Below are 17,857 nucleotides of genomic sequence, written 5' to 3'. Positions count from 1 at the left end.
GTCATAGATTCCTCACAAGAACGAGAGAAAACCTAACACAAAGAAGACCAAACACAGAAAACATGAAAAGATCCCCTGAATACTTCAGTAAAATGAAGTATAATAGTCTACCAGCACACTTAAAAATTATAAGGAACAAAGTCAGTTTCAAACGTCAACTCAAAGTTCATATCAAAAACAACTTGGAGAACTTCTTAGAGCAAGTTCACTGGTTGAGATGGAGTTGGAAATTTCGATGGTTTACATCACATCACAACACATTTGCCGTCCACCGGTGTTGGGAAAATCTGATATTCGAACAGTTTCGCGCTGCAAAATTTGTATCGTATAACACTTTTTGGCTGAGGGTGATAGAAAAACGCAATGTTTTGCAACACCGAACCGAGTGATAGAGTCGGCGTTGCAATACAGTATTCGTGCATGACACGATTCGGTGCTGCCATCTTTCTTGTGTTGAAAACCTCAGTTGAGGGGAAAATAAAGCAAATTTAGCAATGTCAGGATTTAAACATAAAGTGGTATTTTCTTTTTAAAAAAATACTTTTATCACTTGATTGGATACTTATTGCAAAGAAGTAAATCAACTCTTTAAAACATACAACCACTTTTGTTCATGCCCTTGCCAATCGAATGGGCTATCATGCATTTTTAGGGGCAGAGATGCCAGATAGATGTGTGAATACATAAATTCGGTTTGTTTGTTTTGTTTAAGCGGTTTTCGGGAGAAGGAAAGTGTTTCATTTTTTTTAATTTGAAACAGGTATTCCGTCGGAATGTCCGGTGACAAGTTCGGAACGCCGCCTTTAATGGTTCCATCATCTTCAGAACACGGAACCCTCGCTGTTAATTTGACAAGTGTTAATTATATCAAACGCAGGCGTCGTATCGGGAGTAAAATTCAGCTTCCAATCAATTTTTCGGTCCCAGTGCATCCGGACAAATTGCAACTTATTCCAACGAAGAGACATCGGAAATTGAATGTTTGTATCAGGTAGGTGTTCTCAAAAGTCGGTAAATTATTTAAAATCAAAACCCATATCACAGAGAACAGACGTACAAGCTATTTCACGAAACTTGTGTAAAATTTACAACGAACATTTTAACCAATTTTTCCTTTTTAGCTTTGTCACCAGATGTCTCCAAATACACCAAAGAGAACTGTGAAAATTTGATTTGTAACTTTTGAACGGCGCAATAGATGGCACTGTTTCAAGTCAATTTTCAACGTATTTTTTGGGTGTCAGCATTTGAACTTTTACACACTTTTTTAAAGATTTTTTGTTCGAGCTTGTACGTCTGTTCTCTGTGCCCATATCCCAAATTTCAGGTTGTGCTGCCGAAACGCACCAAGTTTGGCTTCCGATGGGTTGGATCTCTGATCGCTCTGTTCAAACACGGCCAGGAATGATTCTGCAATCGAAAATTTATATTCGAATAGTCCTTCAAATACCAAAATCACTTTCATGTGTGCTACATTGGTAGAACGTTACAATACCAGTACTATAGAATAACTATAATAACAACTGACTGATGATTTGAATACATTTTTCATGAGTTTTTTTTTATCTTAAGTGAACTGCAGAACAATCGTCCCATGCAACAGTTCCAAGCAGTAACATAGTTATGCTTTGAGACAAATTTGCAATGGTCATAAATTAGGCTAAATGACGTCTCGATCATGGCAAACCTAATACAGCTTCTCCAATTTATACGTTTTGTAATGAGAATTGATTACCTAAATCTTTTTTTTTAACCTTAAAAGAATAAGTTAAACAAAGTTAAAACAAAAATTTAGTTTTTAATTTTAAAAGCAAACTTATTTTTTTGAAGTTATTTGATTTTAATAAAAGTTTTTTTTATTTTTAATTTGAATGACGATTTCATGGAATTAGAAATGTGTCTGAAATACCTATACTTTCTATTCATCACTTATTTAATTATCACTTTGAAAATGAAAGTTTTTGGAAGAGATAAAAAAACTTGATCAACTCGTGTTATCAAATGCACTCCAATACAAAACACCTAATTCTGCAGAATATAGTTTAGTATTGGAATGCATAACTTAAACAATACTTATTCACACATATAAATAATAAAATTTTCATATTGACACTACTATTTCAAGTTAATGATCAAGTAAAATGAATTTGATTTCAATTTTCAAACGGTGAATTCAAAATTCAAAAAGTCAGTAAAATTACTGAAAAGCAAATTCTCTTGGCATCGCTGGTTGCTTTCGATTTTAACCTTCGTATTCTATCACACCGGTGGACGGCCAACATTTTTGGTCTATATTTCACGATAGAAAAATTCCCATCTGTGCTACAGACGTCAAAATTTCTATCACTTTTTCCCAACACCATTGGACTTGCTCTTAGTATGAAAGAACAGTAAAACAAACTAGATCGTTGAACCTGCCGTAGACCAGTTTTTCAAAGTCTCCTTAACAGAGAGTAATCTCACTGGAGACTTGAAAGAAGTCCAGTTCCTCACTTCAAACATATCTGCCTGCCACTAATTGCCTCCATACAATTTTGTTTTTATCCCTCTCCGCCAGCCACCGCAACCGCCCACCACCGCCACCCACCATCGCAACCTACAACAGTCACAATTTGAGGAAAATACAGCTCTCAAACAATGAGCCCGAATATTTGAAGCGTTTATTAAAAAAAATCTGTGTAATCATAAAAATTGTACGAAAAATATTGAAAAAAACAAATGAATAAAAAAAGTGAGGAGGTTTTATGCCTTCGGGAGAATGGTCTTGAATGGTGACCAACTCCCGGGGGCTTATCCCTGCTCTATTAAAAAAAAATCTCGGAGAGACAGGTTAGGGTTTCGCTTGAAACTACCGGCAACTACTATACTAATACTTACTATACTAAGACGGTTAAGTTGCATTTTAATTTATTCCCCTGTTCAGTCTAGCCAGAATATCTCTCTTCAACATAAATTTAGTTTTGATTAGTTTGCTTTCAATGGGTAAACGGTTCCAATTAGCAATGCCTCTTACCACAAAAGAATTACCATAATAAGCCGAACGGTGAGCCGGGATGACAAAGCTTGATATTCGTTCACTGCGTAAAGGGACTTACAAAGTGTGAAGGTAGTTAGGCTTTTTAAAAGAAATTATCATATGTATTGCTATTGACCAGATTTTTTTTAGAAATATTTTCCGTCAGCATAGGCCATTGTTACCAACTGAGTGCAATCCTAATAAATATGATTAACTAGCTGACCCGGTGTGCTTTGCTACACCTTTCAAAATCGAATGATATTTTCAGAATTTATTCAAATTTTTATTTTTTTTGATTATTTTAAATTTAATTATAATATAATTCATAAGCAACCGCTATAATATGAGAGCTGCAGCTGGAGTTTCGAATTGCAACCCAAAAATAACTTAAACTAATATTCTTGAATGTTAATCTATAAATTTGTGTTAAAGATCCGATCATTTCAATCTGTTTCTTTAAGCTTTGCCCTAAAAAGAAGGGTCTCAAATTAATCGTACGCAAACAATCCAACTTATAAAATATGGTTGTTTTTGCTTGATATGTTCTGGATTTATGCTAAAAAACTGATAAGAGAGCCCCCTCCGGTCCTTCCCTCCCTCACCCCCTGCTGAATGAAGATCGTGAAATCTTTTTGTATCAAATATTGTTCCATTTAAGTTTTTAAGCTTTACAATGAAATTTATATGGAACCCCCTCCTTTCTTCTCCTCTCTACATGTAAGGCGTAAGGGTCTATAACAATCGTAGAAACATATCTCGTAACCAAGTACCTTTCCATGCCATATTTGTTTCCATTTGCTGGCTTCGTTACCATAAATTGAGAACTTATTCTAAAAAAAATGTATTGGGCTCACCTTCCTCCTCCTATGTACCTACTCACTGAAAGGAGGATGGTGTGTCAGGTAATCATAGAATCATACCAACATGATTTTTATTGAAATACCATCGAATGCCAAATTTGGTTTTATTTGCGTTGTAAATTCTTCAGTTATGCATAAACTTGAAAGGAAGTACCATCCCGTTCTCCCCATTGAATGGAGGGGTGAGAACTTAATATTTATAAAAATATTTTTGTACTAAAATACTTTTTGATGCCATATTTTATTTCATTTGCTCTATTCATTCTCAAGTTATGCAAAAAAATGTATGGAAGCCCCCCTTTCCCCCTTTATCTTTCCGCTGAAAAAAGGTGGGGCGTCAATTTTATAATAGAATCATTTCTCATATCTCAATAACCTCACATGCCAAATATGGTTCAATTTGCTCGATCAGCTCTCCAGTTATACTGAAAATTGTAAGGGAGATTTCTTCTCCCCCTTTTCATCAACCTTTTTGAAGGAGTGAGGGATACCAAATATTCATAAAAGCATTTCTCATACCCAAATATCGTTCCCTGACAAATTTGGTTTCGTTTGCTGTTATAGTTCTTGAGTTATGCAGTAAAAATTGTATGAAACGTCCCTCCCTCTTTCCTTTCTCCCCGCTGGAAGAAGGAAGGGGTCTCAAACTCTCAAACAATCATTAGAACATGTCACGTTCCCAAATATCCACCCATGCCATATTTGATTCCATTTGCTTAATTAAATTTTGAGTTATGTACAAAATTAAAAAGAGGGCCCCTCCCTCTTTTATATCTCCCTATTGGAAAGAGGGAGGTGTCTCAAATAATCATAGAAATATTTTACGTATCCAAAAACCTTCCCATGCCAAATATGGTTCCATTTGCTTTATTAGTTTTTGAGTTATATAAAAGATTATGAAAAAGGCCCCTCCCCCTTTCAACTGGAAAGAGGGAGGGGTCTCAAAAAAACATTGAAATATTTTTCGTATCAAATTACCTTCCCATACCAAATTTGGTTCCAATATCTTGATTAGTGTTCGAGTTATATGAAAAATTGTAAGGTAGCCCCCCTCCCCCCTTCTTATCACCACACTGAAAGGAGGGAGGGGTACCTTATATTTTTTAAAATATTCCTCGTTCCCAAATACCACCCCATGCCAAGTTTGATACCATTCGCTTGATTGGTTCTCGAGTTATGCAAAAAATAGTCTTTTGTTTGGGAGGCCCCTCCCTCCCTTCCTGTTAGGGGGAGGGGTCCCAAACCATAATAGGAACCTTCCCCGGCCTCCAATACCCCCACTTGCCAAGTTTCACGTAAATCGGTTCAGTAGTTTTTGAGTCTATAGGGAACAGACAGACAGACAGACAGACAGACAGACAGACAGACAGACAGACAGACAGAAATTCATTTTTATATATATAGATTAAATAGGGAATCTGTTTTCTTTCATTTGCTGAACAACATATTCTATTCTCCAATCGGAAATAATAGTCAGTCATTGTAACTCCGGCTTCGCATTGTATTGGAGAGAAATTCGAATTAATATTTTCGACGACAAGTCCGTGTACATCATCAATAACGTCATTCCATTTCAATACGTCAATAAATATTGTCCTCAGAAGCCCCGGTCTGAACGATTTGGTCCCACCGCGGTCTGGTCTCTCGGGCAAAATCTCGGGAAAACACCGGAGGGGATTATTATTCTTCAAATGAGTAATGCTTTGGGAACCGCGACTTCACCGCAAGGAGTCGTTTCGGAGGTTTTGTGTGTGTCGCCCGTTTGGCGCTTCGAGATGCCTCTGCTGAGGGCCAAAGTCAGGCCCCATCATCAGTAGGTCGCATTACCAGCCGAAGTAAGTCACTTGTCTCTCGGGTAGAGTCTCCCGGTGAGGATTCCTCCCTTCTTGTCTCCTTTTTAATAAATATAAATACGAGATTATTAAAAATAATATGATAAACGGTTCCGCGTTGTCGCTGTGCTTGGCCCCTCAAGATGGGCTGGAAGGCGTCCGGAGACAGTCGCGCGGCCAATCGGTATTTCTGGAAATGCACTGTCACCTCGATTTTCAGAGGATCATATTGGCCCAAGCCTCGAGGAATATGGGCCTGTCCCATGGCTGGTGAGAGCTTTGATGTGAGCTCTTGCTGTTGGGCGACGTGCTGAGAATTCATGTCGCTTTTTTTATCCAATAACGCCCCCTGCCGGCGACGACGGACACACATTGCCCTTAGTCTGAGCCCGAGTAGTCACCGATCACAGATTCCTTGTTCCTTGGATAAATCGGGAAAGAATTTCTGGTTCATCGGTAGTGACTAATCAACAATCAAACCGCAAGCTCATAGGATCTAAAAAGTTGTTCAGAAATCACTGGTCATTCCGATGTTCAGCAGAACAAACTTGTTTGAAGAAACATTCCTTTCCAAAGTTTAAGCCATGTAGTTTTTGAAGAATTTTTTAAAATATTTTTCTATGAGGATTCAGGTTTTGTAAATGTTTGTTACCAAACCTAATACCGAAACGAAAAGTAACAATATTTGCAACCTTAAATTAATTAATTGTTATGTGTAAAATTTCTATAATTATTTTCTATTTATTGTAAAATGTAAAAAATGAACCATCCTAGTATAAGAAATAGCATAGCAGTGAGTTACCGGATGAACTGTTTTGAAACGGTAACTCACCAACCAGCTGATGCAACAACAACAAGTCAGCATAAACCAGTAGAAAATAAATCTCGTGGCGGCAACATCTAGTCCGTACTTTGATTGTTTGTTTTGTCGGTCGAGTTTGTAGAAGTAATAAAGTGGTGTTTTATTTGTAAATCGGTCGTCTATTAGTGCGTTCTAATTCACATCCGAAAACCGGAACGACGGATACTGTGCTGTGCGACGAATTGTGGACTGATTAAGTGCACACAAAAACCTTCCGCCCAACCTGTTAGCCAGTGGAGAAGCGCGCAACAAACCGAGTCAATAGCGCTAATTGATTGACTCTCCCGAGGTGTACCCGCTGCTGTTGCTGTTCATTGCTGTGCCACGGAAGCAGCAAATGGTAAAGCCTCCGATCAATTTGAACCCGGTAAGCTACCCCCTGAATCCTCAACATTGGTCCTTCGAGCCGGATCGGAGGAATTCCCCACACGGAAGGTAGCGGTGAGTACACCATTTTCTTTACTCGACGCGCTGGCTGCATCAAGTTGGGCCATTTTGCTTGCCTTTTGTACTGCTGTACATTGTTTTTCGAGCCAAGAAAGCGCAAAGTGAAGCCAAGCCAACAGCACAAAGCCACCAACAGCTGCTAATTTTGACCTGCTGCTATGTGGATGTTTTACACCGGTCAGCAAAAATTGGGAAAGTGGATTTGATTGATTTTTGGCGAAAAAGTTTTGGACTTGGAATTCTTCTGGCAAATTCAGTCCTTATGCACCTGAGGCTTATATATTGGCAATATTGATTAATATTATATGCGATTGGGTGTGAGTGGGTGGCAGTCTTCGCGAAAGAATTGTGTGTCGCGTCGGGAAGGATTTTTTCGTCGATTTTAACACACAATTCTCGGTTCCGTTTCGAATCAAAGATTGATACACCGCGACGGGAAGGATTGAATCGTACGATTTGTATCATTCTTCGTCGTGTAGAAGTGTAAATCCGCGACGGGAAGGATTTAATCGTACGATTGGTTTACACTTCCGCCGTCGTGTTAAAAACCAGTACATCGGTTCGGGAAGGATTTCGTTTGCGTTTTTTGTGCTGTGTTTTCGTTATCGTACAGTGGTGGTAGCAAGTGTCTGTGTATTTCATCATGCCAAAAACCAAATCCGACGAAAGGGTGGAGGATGCCATTATTCGTCGCAAGGCTATTTTGACAAACCTGTCGGATGTTGAGAGGTTTACAAAGGAATTCAACGTTGATCGAGACACAGGGCGCCTTCAAGTTCGACAAGATTTAGTTGATCGGATCTACGACCAGTTTCAAAAGGCGCAAACCGTCATCGAGAAGTGGGATGGGCCAGACCGGCTTGAAATGCGTTTGGCTGAGAGATCGACCATCGAGGAAAGGTTTTGTGAGGTGAAAGCATTCCTGTTGAACAATATCCCGGAAAGGTTGAGCAGTTCTACATCAGCAGAGCCGACCGCACCAACCAGCACAGCTATGTTTCACCTACGCCTGCCCAAAATAGATTTGCCGAGGTTCGATGGTGATTTTTCGCGATGGTTGTCGTTCCGAGACACGTTCAAGTCCATGGTGCACTCGAACCCAGATGTTCCAGCGGTTGCAAAGCTGCAGTACCTGCTTCAGAGTTTGGAAGGCGAAGCCAAGAAACCTTTCGAGTCCGTGAACGTTGAGGCTGACAACTATCTTATAACTTGGGACGCGTTGATGAAGCGGTATGATAACCAGCGGTACCTGAAACGACAGCTCTTCAGGGCAATGTACGACATCCAGCCTTTAAGGAAAGAGTCTTCAAAGGATCTTCATACGTTGACTGATGATTTTGACCGCCATGTGAAGGCCATGGCTAAACTGGGTGAGCCGGTAGGTTACTGGGATACTCCGCTAGTGAACCTACTGTGCTACAAGCTGGATCCTACGACACTTCGAGCCTGGGAGGAAAAAACAAGCGACCTGAGAGACATCACTTACCAAGAGTTGATCGATTTCCTGTATTCTCGAGCGATGATGCTGAAGACCATCGTCTCAGAAGAACAGCGCAACCTGCAAACTATTCCAGCGAGGATGACGGGATCCCAACCGAAGAAGGCGTTCCGATTAGTGGCCAATCCTGTTGCGTCTGATCCAAAACCCGATTTACCCGTGTGTGTAGTTTGTTCGGAACGACACCATCTATTTCGCTGTAGGAAATTCGCAAGTTTCTCTCCCTACAACCGACGGCAAGTTGTCACATCCCATCGTTTGTGTTGGAATTGTTTCAATTCCGGCCATTTATCACGATCCTGTTCCTCCAGACACACTTGTCGTTTCTGCAATGGAAAGCATCATTCTCTCCTCCATGATGCGATCAAGACCACCAACTTCAATTCGGTTCCGAAACCAACTTCGCTTTTGTCGAATCCACCACTCCCAGCTCCACAACGTAGCACCGCTCCTCCAGATTCAGATCCGCAACCATCTACTTCGAGCCAACAAGTTTGTATGACTGTTCAGGCAACGAACAGTACAGTTTTGTTAGAAACGGTGATGCTTTTGGTGGTTGACAGTACGGGGAAGGAAATTCCGGCGCGGGCGCTGCTTGATTCCGCTAGCATGTGCAGCTTCATGACGAAGAAGTTGGCCAACACTCTCGATCTCCGCCGTTCTACCGTTGACATTGCTGTTTCAGGGATTGGTGAATCATCCAAGCAGATCAAGCGCCAGTTAACAGCGAAGATTCGCTCAACCGTAACAAAGTACGCCACGAAGCTAGATTTCCTTATCCTCAAAAGGCCAACAGTTTGCCTACCGACAGTGAGAATTGATGTTGCTGCTTGGAAAATTCCCGACGTTGACCTGGCTGATCCACATTTTTTCATTCCTGCGGACATTGACCTCATCGTTGGCGGAGAAGTGTACCATGAACTTCACGGCGGCAGCAAGATTTCCCTCGGCAATGAGATGCCGACTTTAGTGGAGACTGTTTTTGGATGGGCTGTATCCGGATCGGCTCCGATAAATTCCTCCGTAACACCCCGGTTATGCCATCTTACGACCATCGATCGAGACCTAGAACAATCCATCGAAAGGTTCTGGGAACTCGAATCTCTGTTGCCGTCCCAAGCTCTGTCAGCTGAAGAAATAAAGTGTGAAGAAGTGTTCAGTGCTACCACCACTCGCGATTCGTCCGGTCGTTTCGTAGTTAGATTGCCACTCACTAGTGACCCCCTGGTACGTGTTGGTGAATCAAGATCCATCGCCGAGCGCCGCTTCCAAAGTCTAGAGAGGAGACTTAAGCGAGATCCTGCCACTCGAGAAGCCTACGTTTGTTTCATGGCCGACTACGAACGTTTGGGCCACATGATCAAGTTGACTGATCCAGTAGACGACTCTGTCCCCCACTGCTATCTACCACATCATCCAGTCTTCAAGGAGTCAAGCACGAGCACCAAGGTCCGTGTTGTTTTTGACGCTTCGTGCAAGACATCAACCGGCTACTCCATCAACGATATGCAGTTGGTGGGACCTACTATCCAGGACGATCTACTGTCGATCATTATGCGCTTCCGAACCCACCCAATCGCACTCGTAGCCGACATTGAAAAGATGTATCGCCAAATACAACTGCACCTGGACGACTGTACGTACCAACGAATTCTCTGGCGCCAAGGTCCCGAAGAGCCTCTCGCAACATTTGAGCTGCAGACTGTTACGTACGGTTTCGCTTCAGCACCATTTTTGGCCACCCGCGCTTTACAACGCCTCGCTGAGGATGAAATCAGTCGTTTTCCTGTTGCCGCCCCAGCTTTTAAGAACGACTTCTACGTTGACGATTGTTTGACTGGTGCCGAAGATGTCGAATCCGCTGTTCAACTCCGCCGAGAAGCATCCGCTCTAGCTGCTTCTGCCGGTTTACCACTCAAGAAATGGGCATCCAATGTTCCTGAAGCGCTTCGTGGTATTCCTTGAGAAGATTTAGCCGTATCCGAAATCCACAGCCTGCAGGACGATCAGGCTGTCTCTACGCTCGGACTTGTTTGGGAAACAAGGTCTGACGTACTACGATTTCGAGTCCAATTGCCCCTGCCAGCTCCAGTACTCACAAAGCGCAAGATTATGTCGTACATCGCCCAGATTTTCGATCCACTTGGTTTGGTTGGACCGATTATAACCGTCGCCAAACTGTTCATGCAGCGTTTGTGGGGACTTCGAACAGAGAACGGAGAATCTTTCGAGTGGGATCGCCCACTACCAGCGTCGTACCAGGCCGATTGGAAGGAGTTCCATAGCACGCTGGATACCATCGCCACGATCCAAGTTCCTCGATACGTGTCTTCCGCCAATGCCACATCCTTTCAGTTGCATTTCTTTTCGGACGCGTCGGAGAAGGCCTACGGCAGCTGCTGCTACATTCGGTCGGAATGTGATGGAGTCGTCCGTGTCGTATTGCTGACATCGAAGTCGAAGGTCGCCCCGCTGAAGAGCCACCATAGCATTGCCCGTTTGGAACTTTGTGGAGCCGTTCTGTCTGTCAGCCTATCGGAGAAGGTTAACCGTGCTCTCAAGTTGCCTGCCGAAATGTTCTTCTGGACTGATTCCTCGACGGTTCTTCAGTGGCTACAATCACCGCCCAATCGCTGGAAGACATTTGTGGCCAACCGAGTGTCTAAGATCCAGAATTCGACCGATGTAGATTTGTGGATGCATGTTCGCGGAGAATCGAATCCAGCCGATGTTCTGTCCCGTGGAATAAGTCCGCCTGAGCTCGTCAATCATCCGCTTTGGTGGACTGGTTCTCCATGGCTCCAGTTACCGCCTTCGCAGTGGCCACGAACCGAGTTGTCAGCCTGCCAAACCAGTTCGACGAGTGAGATGAGAGTTCCAGTTGCTGCGCTTCCAGCTGTCGTGAAGGATGACGAGTTTGCAGATCGTATCTTTGGAATGTACTCCAGTTACCAAAAACTTAGGCGCTCCATCGCTCACTGCATGCGATACTTCCGCTTGTTGAAAGCTGCTGCACGGAAGACGAAAATGGACCCATTCCAAGCGCTTACCACCGCCGATCTGCATGAAGCAGATTTGACACTTTGTCGTCTTGCCCAGAAACAGAGTTTTCCTGAGGAGTTAGCCACCCTAGCATCGACCGGCCGCCTTCCATCTTCATCGCAGTTGAAGTACATTCGCACAAAACTGGATTCGGATGGAGTCATTCGGATTAGAGGAGTTCTGGCCAATGCAATCGTTCCAGAAGCTACGAAGCATCAAATTGTTCTGCTCGCGAAACACCCACTTTCAAAACTGTTGGCGAAGTATTATCATGGGAATTTACTTCACGCCGGCCCACAACTAATGCTCGCCACGATCCGTCAAAAGTACTGGATCATTGGTGGACGCAATCTAGTGCGCCGCACATTCCATGAGTGCCACAAATGTTTCCGATGCAGACCAAAGATGATCCAGCAAAGTATCGCAGATTTGCCTACGTCCCGTGTTGCGCCCCGAAGACCGTTTGCCGTTTCTGGTGTGGACTATTGCGGACCAGTTTACATCAAGTCTCTCGTCCGTAACCGAGGCCCAACGAAGGCATACGTTTGCATCTTCGTTTGCTTTACCACACGTGCCGTTCACATCGAGTTGGTGTCTGATCTCTCCACGCCGGCCTTCATCGCTGCTCTTCGCCGATTTTCTGCCCGCCGAAACTTTCCCCACGAGATCCACAGCGACAATGGCACTGCGTTCCGAGGTGCAAACAACGAGTTGCACAGAATTTACCAGATGCTGAAAACCGAACACGGAGGACGCAAGAACATCCTGGATTGGTGTGCAGAATCTGGAGTTGCGTGGCATTTCATACCACCTCGATCGCCCCATTTCGGAGGTCTATGGGAAGCAGCAGTGAAATCAGCGAAGCACCATCTATTGAGAGAAATAGGCCACTCCAACATTTCCTACGAAGACATGACGACGTTACTAGCCGAGGTGGAGATGTGTCTGAACTCCAGACCCTTGATTCCGATGCCAACCGAATCCGACGAGTTAGAAGCCCTGACACCTGGACATTTCCTTGTCGGTGAAAGCCTGCGATCTCCACCCGAAGAAGACGTCGCAACTGTTCCGGACAATCAACTGTCGCATTGGAAGCTCACGCAGAAACGGTTCCAACGAATCTGGCGTAGATGGTACCCAGAATATCTGCAGCAGCTTCAAGCCCGAGCCACCAAGCACCGTAGACCATCAACTGTAATCCAGCCCAACCAAATGGTGATCATCCAAGACGATCTGCTTCCGCCAGCCCAATGGCCACTAGGGATCATCACAGCCGTTCATCCTGGGAAAGACGGCGTCGTACGAGTGGTCACCTTACGCACTGCGAAGCGAGATGTCGTTTCCAGGTGTGTCAACAAACTTGCTCTGTTACCCGTACCAGAACAACCCGAACCCAATCCAGCTGATGAGCAGCCCGTTGGAGAACCGGTCACCGCAGTTCCTGAAAACAACCAATGAGTAGAGCTGCACTCTAAGACAGCTCCTGTACGAAATTTCATGGATCAGGTGATTGCGGTTCCAATATTTTTAAAGGTTGTTTGTTGGTCTACTTGGTTCCCTTTTGCTTCCCAGAACCACTTGTCGTCGTCTCCGCCTGTATATTGCGGACCTCCCAGATCCAGTAGTCGCAGATTGCAGCCTGAATGAGTAGAGCTACACTCTAAGTTAGCTCCTGTATATCAATTTTGAAAATCAGGTGATTGCAATTCCAATACCCCCTTATTTTGTTTGTTGGGCTACTGGGTTCCTTCTTGCTCCGCAGAAATCAACGCTCCAAGTGTGGTCGCACTTCATCATTTCCGGCTTCGTGTGGTGGACATCTCCTCCCATCGGATTCCTAGCACTGGCTTATTGATAGCAGTAGTCGGTGGTCGCAGCTTATATGAGTAGAGCTACACTCTAAGTTAGCTCCTGTATGAAAACCATTAGCACCAGGTGATTGCGGTTCCAATCATTTTATTTTATGTTTGTTGGTCTACTGGGTTCCTCTTTGTTCCAGAAAGCAAAGCTCCAGATGGTGTCCGTACCGCCCAGTACCAATCGCTCCTCCTGCTCCCCTGGTGCCATGATGCGTCTCGTTGGTCCACGCAGCCGAAGATAAAGGAAACAGATGAAGGCTCCCCAATGTCACCGAAATTTATGTTGAAATGTCCGTGCCATTTCAAGGTGGCCGGAATGTTTGTTACCAAACCTAATACCGAAACGAAAAGTAACAATATTTGCAACCTTAAATTAATTAATTGTTATGTGTAAAATTTCTATAATTATTTTCTATTTATTGTAAAATGTAAAAAATGAACCATCCTAGTATAAGAAATAGCATAGCAGTGAGTTACCGGATGAACTGTTTTGAAACGGTAACTCACCAACCAGCTGATGCAACAACAACAAGTCAGCATAAACCAGTAGAAAATAAATCTCGTGGCGGCAACATCTAGTCCGTACTTTGATTGTTTGTTTTGTCGGTCGAGTTTGTAGAAGTAATAAAGTGGTGTTTTATTTGTAAATCGGTCGTCTATTAGTGCGTTCTAATTCACATCCGAAAACCGGAACGACGGATACTGTGCTGTGCGACGAATTGTGGACTGATTAAGTGCACACAAAAACCTTCCGCCCAACCTGTTAGCCAGTGGAGAAGCGCGCAACAAACCGAGTCAATAGCGCTAATTGATTGACTCTCCCGAGGTGTACCCGCTGCTGTTGCTGTTCATTGCTGTGCCACGGAAGCAGCAAATGGTAAAGCCTCCGATCAATTTGAACCCGGTAAGCTACCCCCTGAATCCTCAACAGTAAATTTTATTGAACACTTCTTCCTTCTTTTCTCTGTGCTGTTCAATCGATCCAACCCACTGCTGGAGTTGTTAATTCATCACACATTAACACCCCACATGGTTCCGTACAAATGATTTTGGTTGATGTACAGGAAACCCCTTGTATGTAGGAGAAATCTTTGAACATTAGGTGAACAGTGATAGTAACAGCATGGGGCCCAAATGGGATCATTTGTAACGAGTCAACCATTTAATGACAGTTTTTGTTCAATGTATCTCGCAGGGTCTGAGCATCAAGGTTAGCGAAGATTAATTTCCTTTCAACATTTCTAGGGATGCACTCGATGCCGTTTAGGTTCGTGGAGTGAAGTACATCTTAACACATAGATATGAACATATATTAAACAATCTGATCGATAACTTTTTTCCTTTTCTTATTGAGGGCATCAAACTGAACATTTGAATGAAAAAGGTAAAATTATTAATTACCAATAGATTCGTCCTGGATTCGGCTAAACATATACTTAAATTGGAACGATACTTCCATGAAGATTTATCGCATTGATTGGAATGTCGAATATCAAGTAGGGGAAAGGTTTCCTAAATGGGCCTATCGGGTTAAATGACCCTACGACTGTTTGATGAAATGGCTGACTAGACAGCTTATCTGATCAATGCATTTTGAGGGTGATACGCTTAGAACATAAGGCAAGAAAGAATTTTATGAATTTACAAACTCAAAAAAATTTAAAAAATCATACAAGGTTTTGATACATTTTGATGTAATATTTCGACTTTTAAAAATTATACGTAAAGAAGTTTATAACAAAAACTAGGATGGTTTTTGTATCTTACTCAAATGAACTTAAGAAATTAAACATATTTCAGCATTTGTGGACGTTTAATAATGATTACAAGTGGAATAATAAAGTGTTTTTGTATGCCCCCATCATGTTTGTAAAATGCCTCCATCCTAAAATAACAGGTTAAATAGAATAAATAAATGGTTTTTATCACTGAACCTTCAAATCTTAGCTCTGAATAACAACTTAAGAGAGAATTGAAGATCTAAAAACAGATTTGATAAAGTTTTTCTCATGAATGAACTGCCTCCATAGTATGGCAACCCTAACTTTTGTTTTATTCCATAAAATTATAATATACAAAGATTTTTATAAAACTTCAGCTTTGTCGTACGGAAATGATTACTTTCTAGCAGTTTCAATGAAATTATACGAAAAAATTGCCCAAAAAACAGAAATTTTGTTCAAAACATAAATAGGCGCATTTAGCCCGCACGGTTTGAGGTTCGGTATTTTAGACAACACTTACAATAAAATCGTTTTCTTGGAAACAGAAGAAAATTTTAACATAAAAATTACTCCATTATATAGAAAACAGATGCCTACACACGTGTATATAGTTTTTGTACACATATTCGATGTGATATTTGATAAAAGCAGTTTTCTTCTTAATAGGCGCATATAGCCCGCTCCTCCCCTAAGCTGGTATGCGTATGTTTGATTCAGCATTTAAAGCACAGAGAACAGACGTACAAGCTAGCCCACGAAGCTTGTTTAAAATTTTCTACGATCATTTTGAACCAGTTTTTGGCTGGGCCACCAGATGTCTCTAAACACACCAAAGAGAACTGTCAAAACCAAACTGAGAAAAAAAAAACAAGATTTCTATCAGTTTTGAGCACGTCTTGCGAAATATTTGGCATGTTTCAAGAACATTGCTGTTAAAGTTTTGTAACACTTTCGTCCGGTTGCATAATTGAAAACTATCTCAAATGTTAATCGCTTTTTCCTTCAAGCTAAAAGTGCTAAATTTTAGACAATGGAATGCAAAACTTTCTAATGGGGATGTTCCAAATTGACTGGATATATGAAAAATGGTTTTATAAATAGAGTTCAATTCTCTTGCCAAAAAAAAAACTATAACGAAGAAGAAGAAACTGGATATAGCCAATTCGTCCTCTGACGACTTCCTTTGAAGAAGTGCAAAAACTAATGGTAAAGCTGTTAGTTATTTCGACTGCTTCAGTGGTGCGGAAATAAAGGACAGAATAAAAGATTATCACCGGAACTTTTTATTCGATTTTTACTTATCAACTTTTTTCGGTCAGTGAAACAATTTAAAAAAAAAAACGTAACGTTTCGGGTTACTCTGGGGGACATTGATTATGGGTGAAGAAAAGTAACCCGAAACATTACGTCAACTAAAAAAAAGTTAATAAGTTAAACCCATATGAATAAAGTACAGTTAAACTCTATCTTACCTGTATCTATCTAACAAATACGGCATTAGAGAAAGGTATTGGATGCAGGAAGAAAGGATGTGTTTGACGATTAGAGGGTGGTATGATCCAAATTAGGTAAATATCAACTTGAAGTAGGGTAGAAGCACTAGTTATTGAACAGGTACCTGATATTGAACACTAGTAAAACACTCACCAATTAAAACAATAATATACAGTAGAAAAATGAATTAAAATTCGTTGTGCACCTGTTGAAGCATTTTCTACCTCTGTTAAATTTTTATCAAGAATTTCGGACTCTTAAAGCCACAATCCCCGAAATTAGAAAATGTGTTCAAATTTTGGCTTGGTTTTTCGACTGTATGAAAAAAATAGCCTTTTTTGATTGGGCGAAAAATTGGATTAAAGCCAAGTAAACGCCTTAGATAATAATATGAGTGTTTTTAACTAAGTCTTTTTAAATGATTTCTGGAAGAGTGGCAGCCTTCATTATCCCTATTTTCTTAAAATTTAACGAATCAAAATGTTCAATCATTGGATCACAGAAAACGCCAATGTTTCAATTATTGAACGTTCAATCTTGCAGGACTCGTTTCTAAAAGAAATGCATTTACCAGTTATTGAACAAACATCGGTTGGTGTTTGGAATTATAAACAAACTGTTTCTTGGATGCTAGCTCAACCAGAATCGCCCCTGCAAGGCATACTATCGACTGAAATACCCCTAAATATATGCAGTGATATTAAGGTTGCCAGAATTTTTTTCCCTACCATCCGGGCCTAGCAATTCCGGGCATTTTTTCAAAAAAACCTGGCAAAATCCGGGCATGGATTTCAATTTTTCAAATCCAAAAACCGGGCAAAAACCGGGCAAAATTTAGGGGTTATTATATATAAAAGCAAAGAAAAAATGCAAAAAAAATCGAAATTAATATTTTATTAATGTAATTGCAGACTTCCAACAACTTTTTGGAACACTTAAATATTTAAAGGTTTATAAAAGTAAATCAGCGAAATTGTTTGAAACAACATTTGAAAATTTCCATACCGATAATCGATTTTGCTGAAACGTACTCAAAAACTTTGATTTTTTTGGGTTTCTTTGTGAAAATTGTTAAAAAATCCGGGCAATATCCGGACTTTTTTCACGATATCCGGGCAACCGGGCCGGACCGGACTTTCTCGAAATTTTGCATCAAATATCCGGGCAAACCCGGATAAAACCGGGCAATCTGGCAAGCTTAAGTGATATTCAATGTTTACGTG

The 17,857-nt window shown here is 41.6% G+C and overlaps 2 protein-coding genes and 1 long non-coding RNA gene across 4 annotated transcripts; all 3 read left to right on the top strand.

Moving 5' to 3' along the window:
- Nucleotides 1-466: 466 nt before the first annotated feature.
- On the top strand, nucleotides 467-1,544 carry LOC129749044 (uncharacterized). 2 transcript variants are annotated; one of them, XR_008737908.1, is made up of 3 exons: nucleotides 467-692; nucleotides 761-991; nucleotides 1,328-1,544. It is a non-coding gene; the product is annotated as an uncharacterized LOC129749044 (long non-coding RNA). The 2 variants fall into 2 exon arrangements; XR_008737907.1 differs by lacking the exon at nucleotides 467-692 and having other exon boundaries at nucleotides 699-991.
- A 6,116-nt stretch (nucleotides 1,545-7,660) lies between these two features.
- Nucleotides 7,661-10,480, top strand: LOC129742376 (uncharacterized). The gene has a single exon (XM_055734276.1). The coding sequence runs from the start codon at nucleotides 7,661-7,663 to the stop codon at nucleotides 10,478-10,480; it is 2,820 nt and encodes a 939-aa protein (XP_055590251.1).
- A 147-nt stretch (nucleotides 10,481-10,627) lies between these two features.
- On the top strand, nucleotides 10,628-13,015 carry LOC129742375 (uncharacterized). Its single transcript, XM_055734275.1, has one exon. The coding sequence runs from the start codon at nucleotides 10,628-10,630 to the stop codon at nucleotides 13,013-13,015; it is 2,388 nt and encodes a 795-aa protein (XP_055590250.1).
- The last annotated feature ends 4,842 nt before the right edge of the window (nucleotides 13,016-17,857 follow it).

This window comes from Uranotaenia lowii, chromosome 2 (genome assembly GCF_029784155.1).
Source record: "Uranotaenia lowii strain MFRU-FL chromosome 2, ASM2978415v1, whole genome shotgun sequence".
In the NCBI taxonomy this organism is placed as follows: Eukaryota; Metazoa; Arthropoda; class Insecta; order Diptera; family Culicidae; genus Uranotaenia; species Uranotaenia lowii.
The sequence above is the reverse complement of the archived record's forward strand: the minus strand, read 5'-3'. Positions and strand labels throughout refer to the sequence as shown.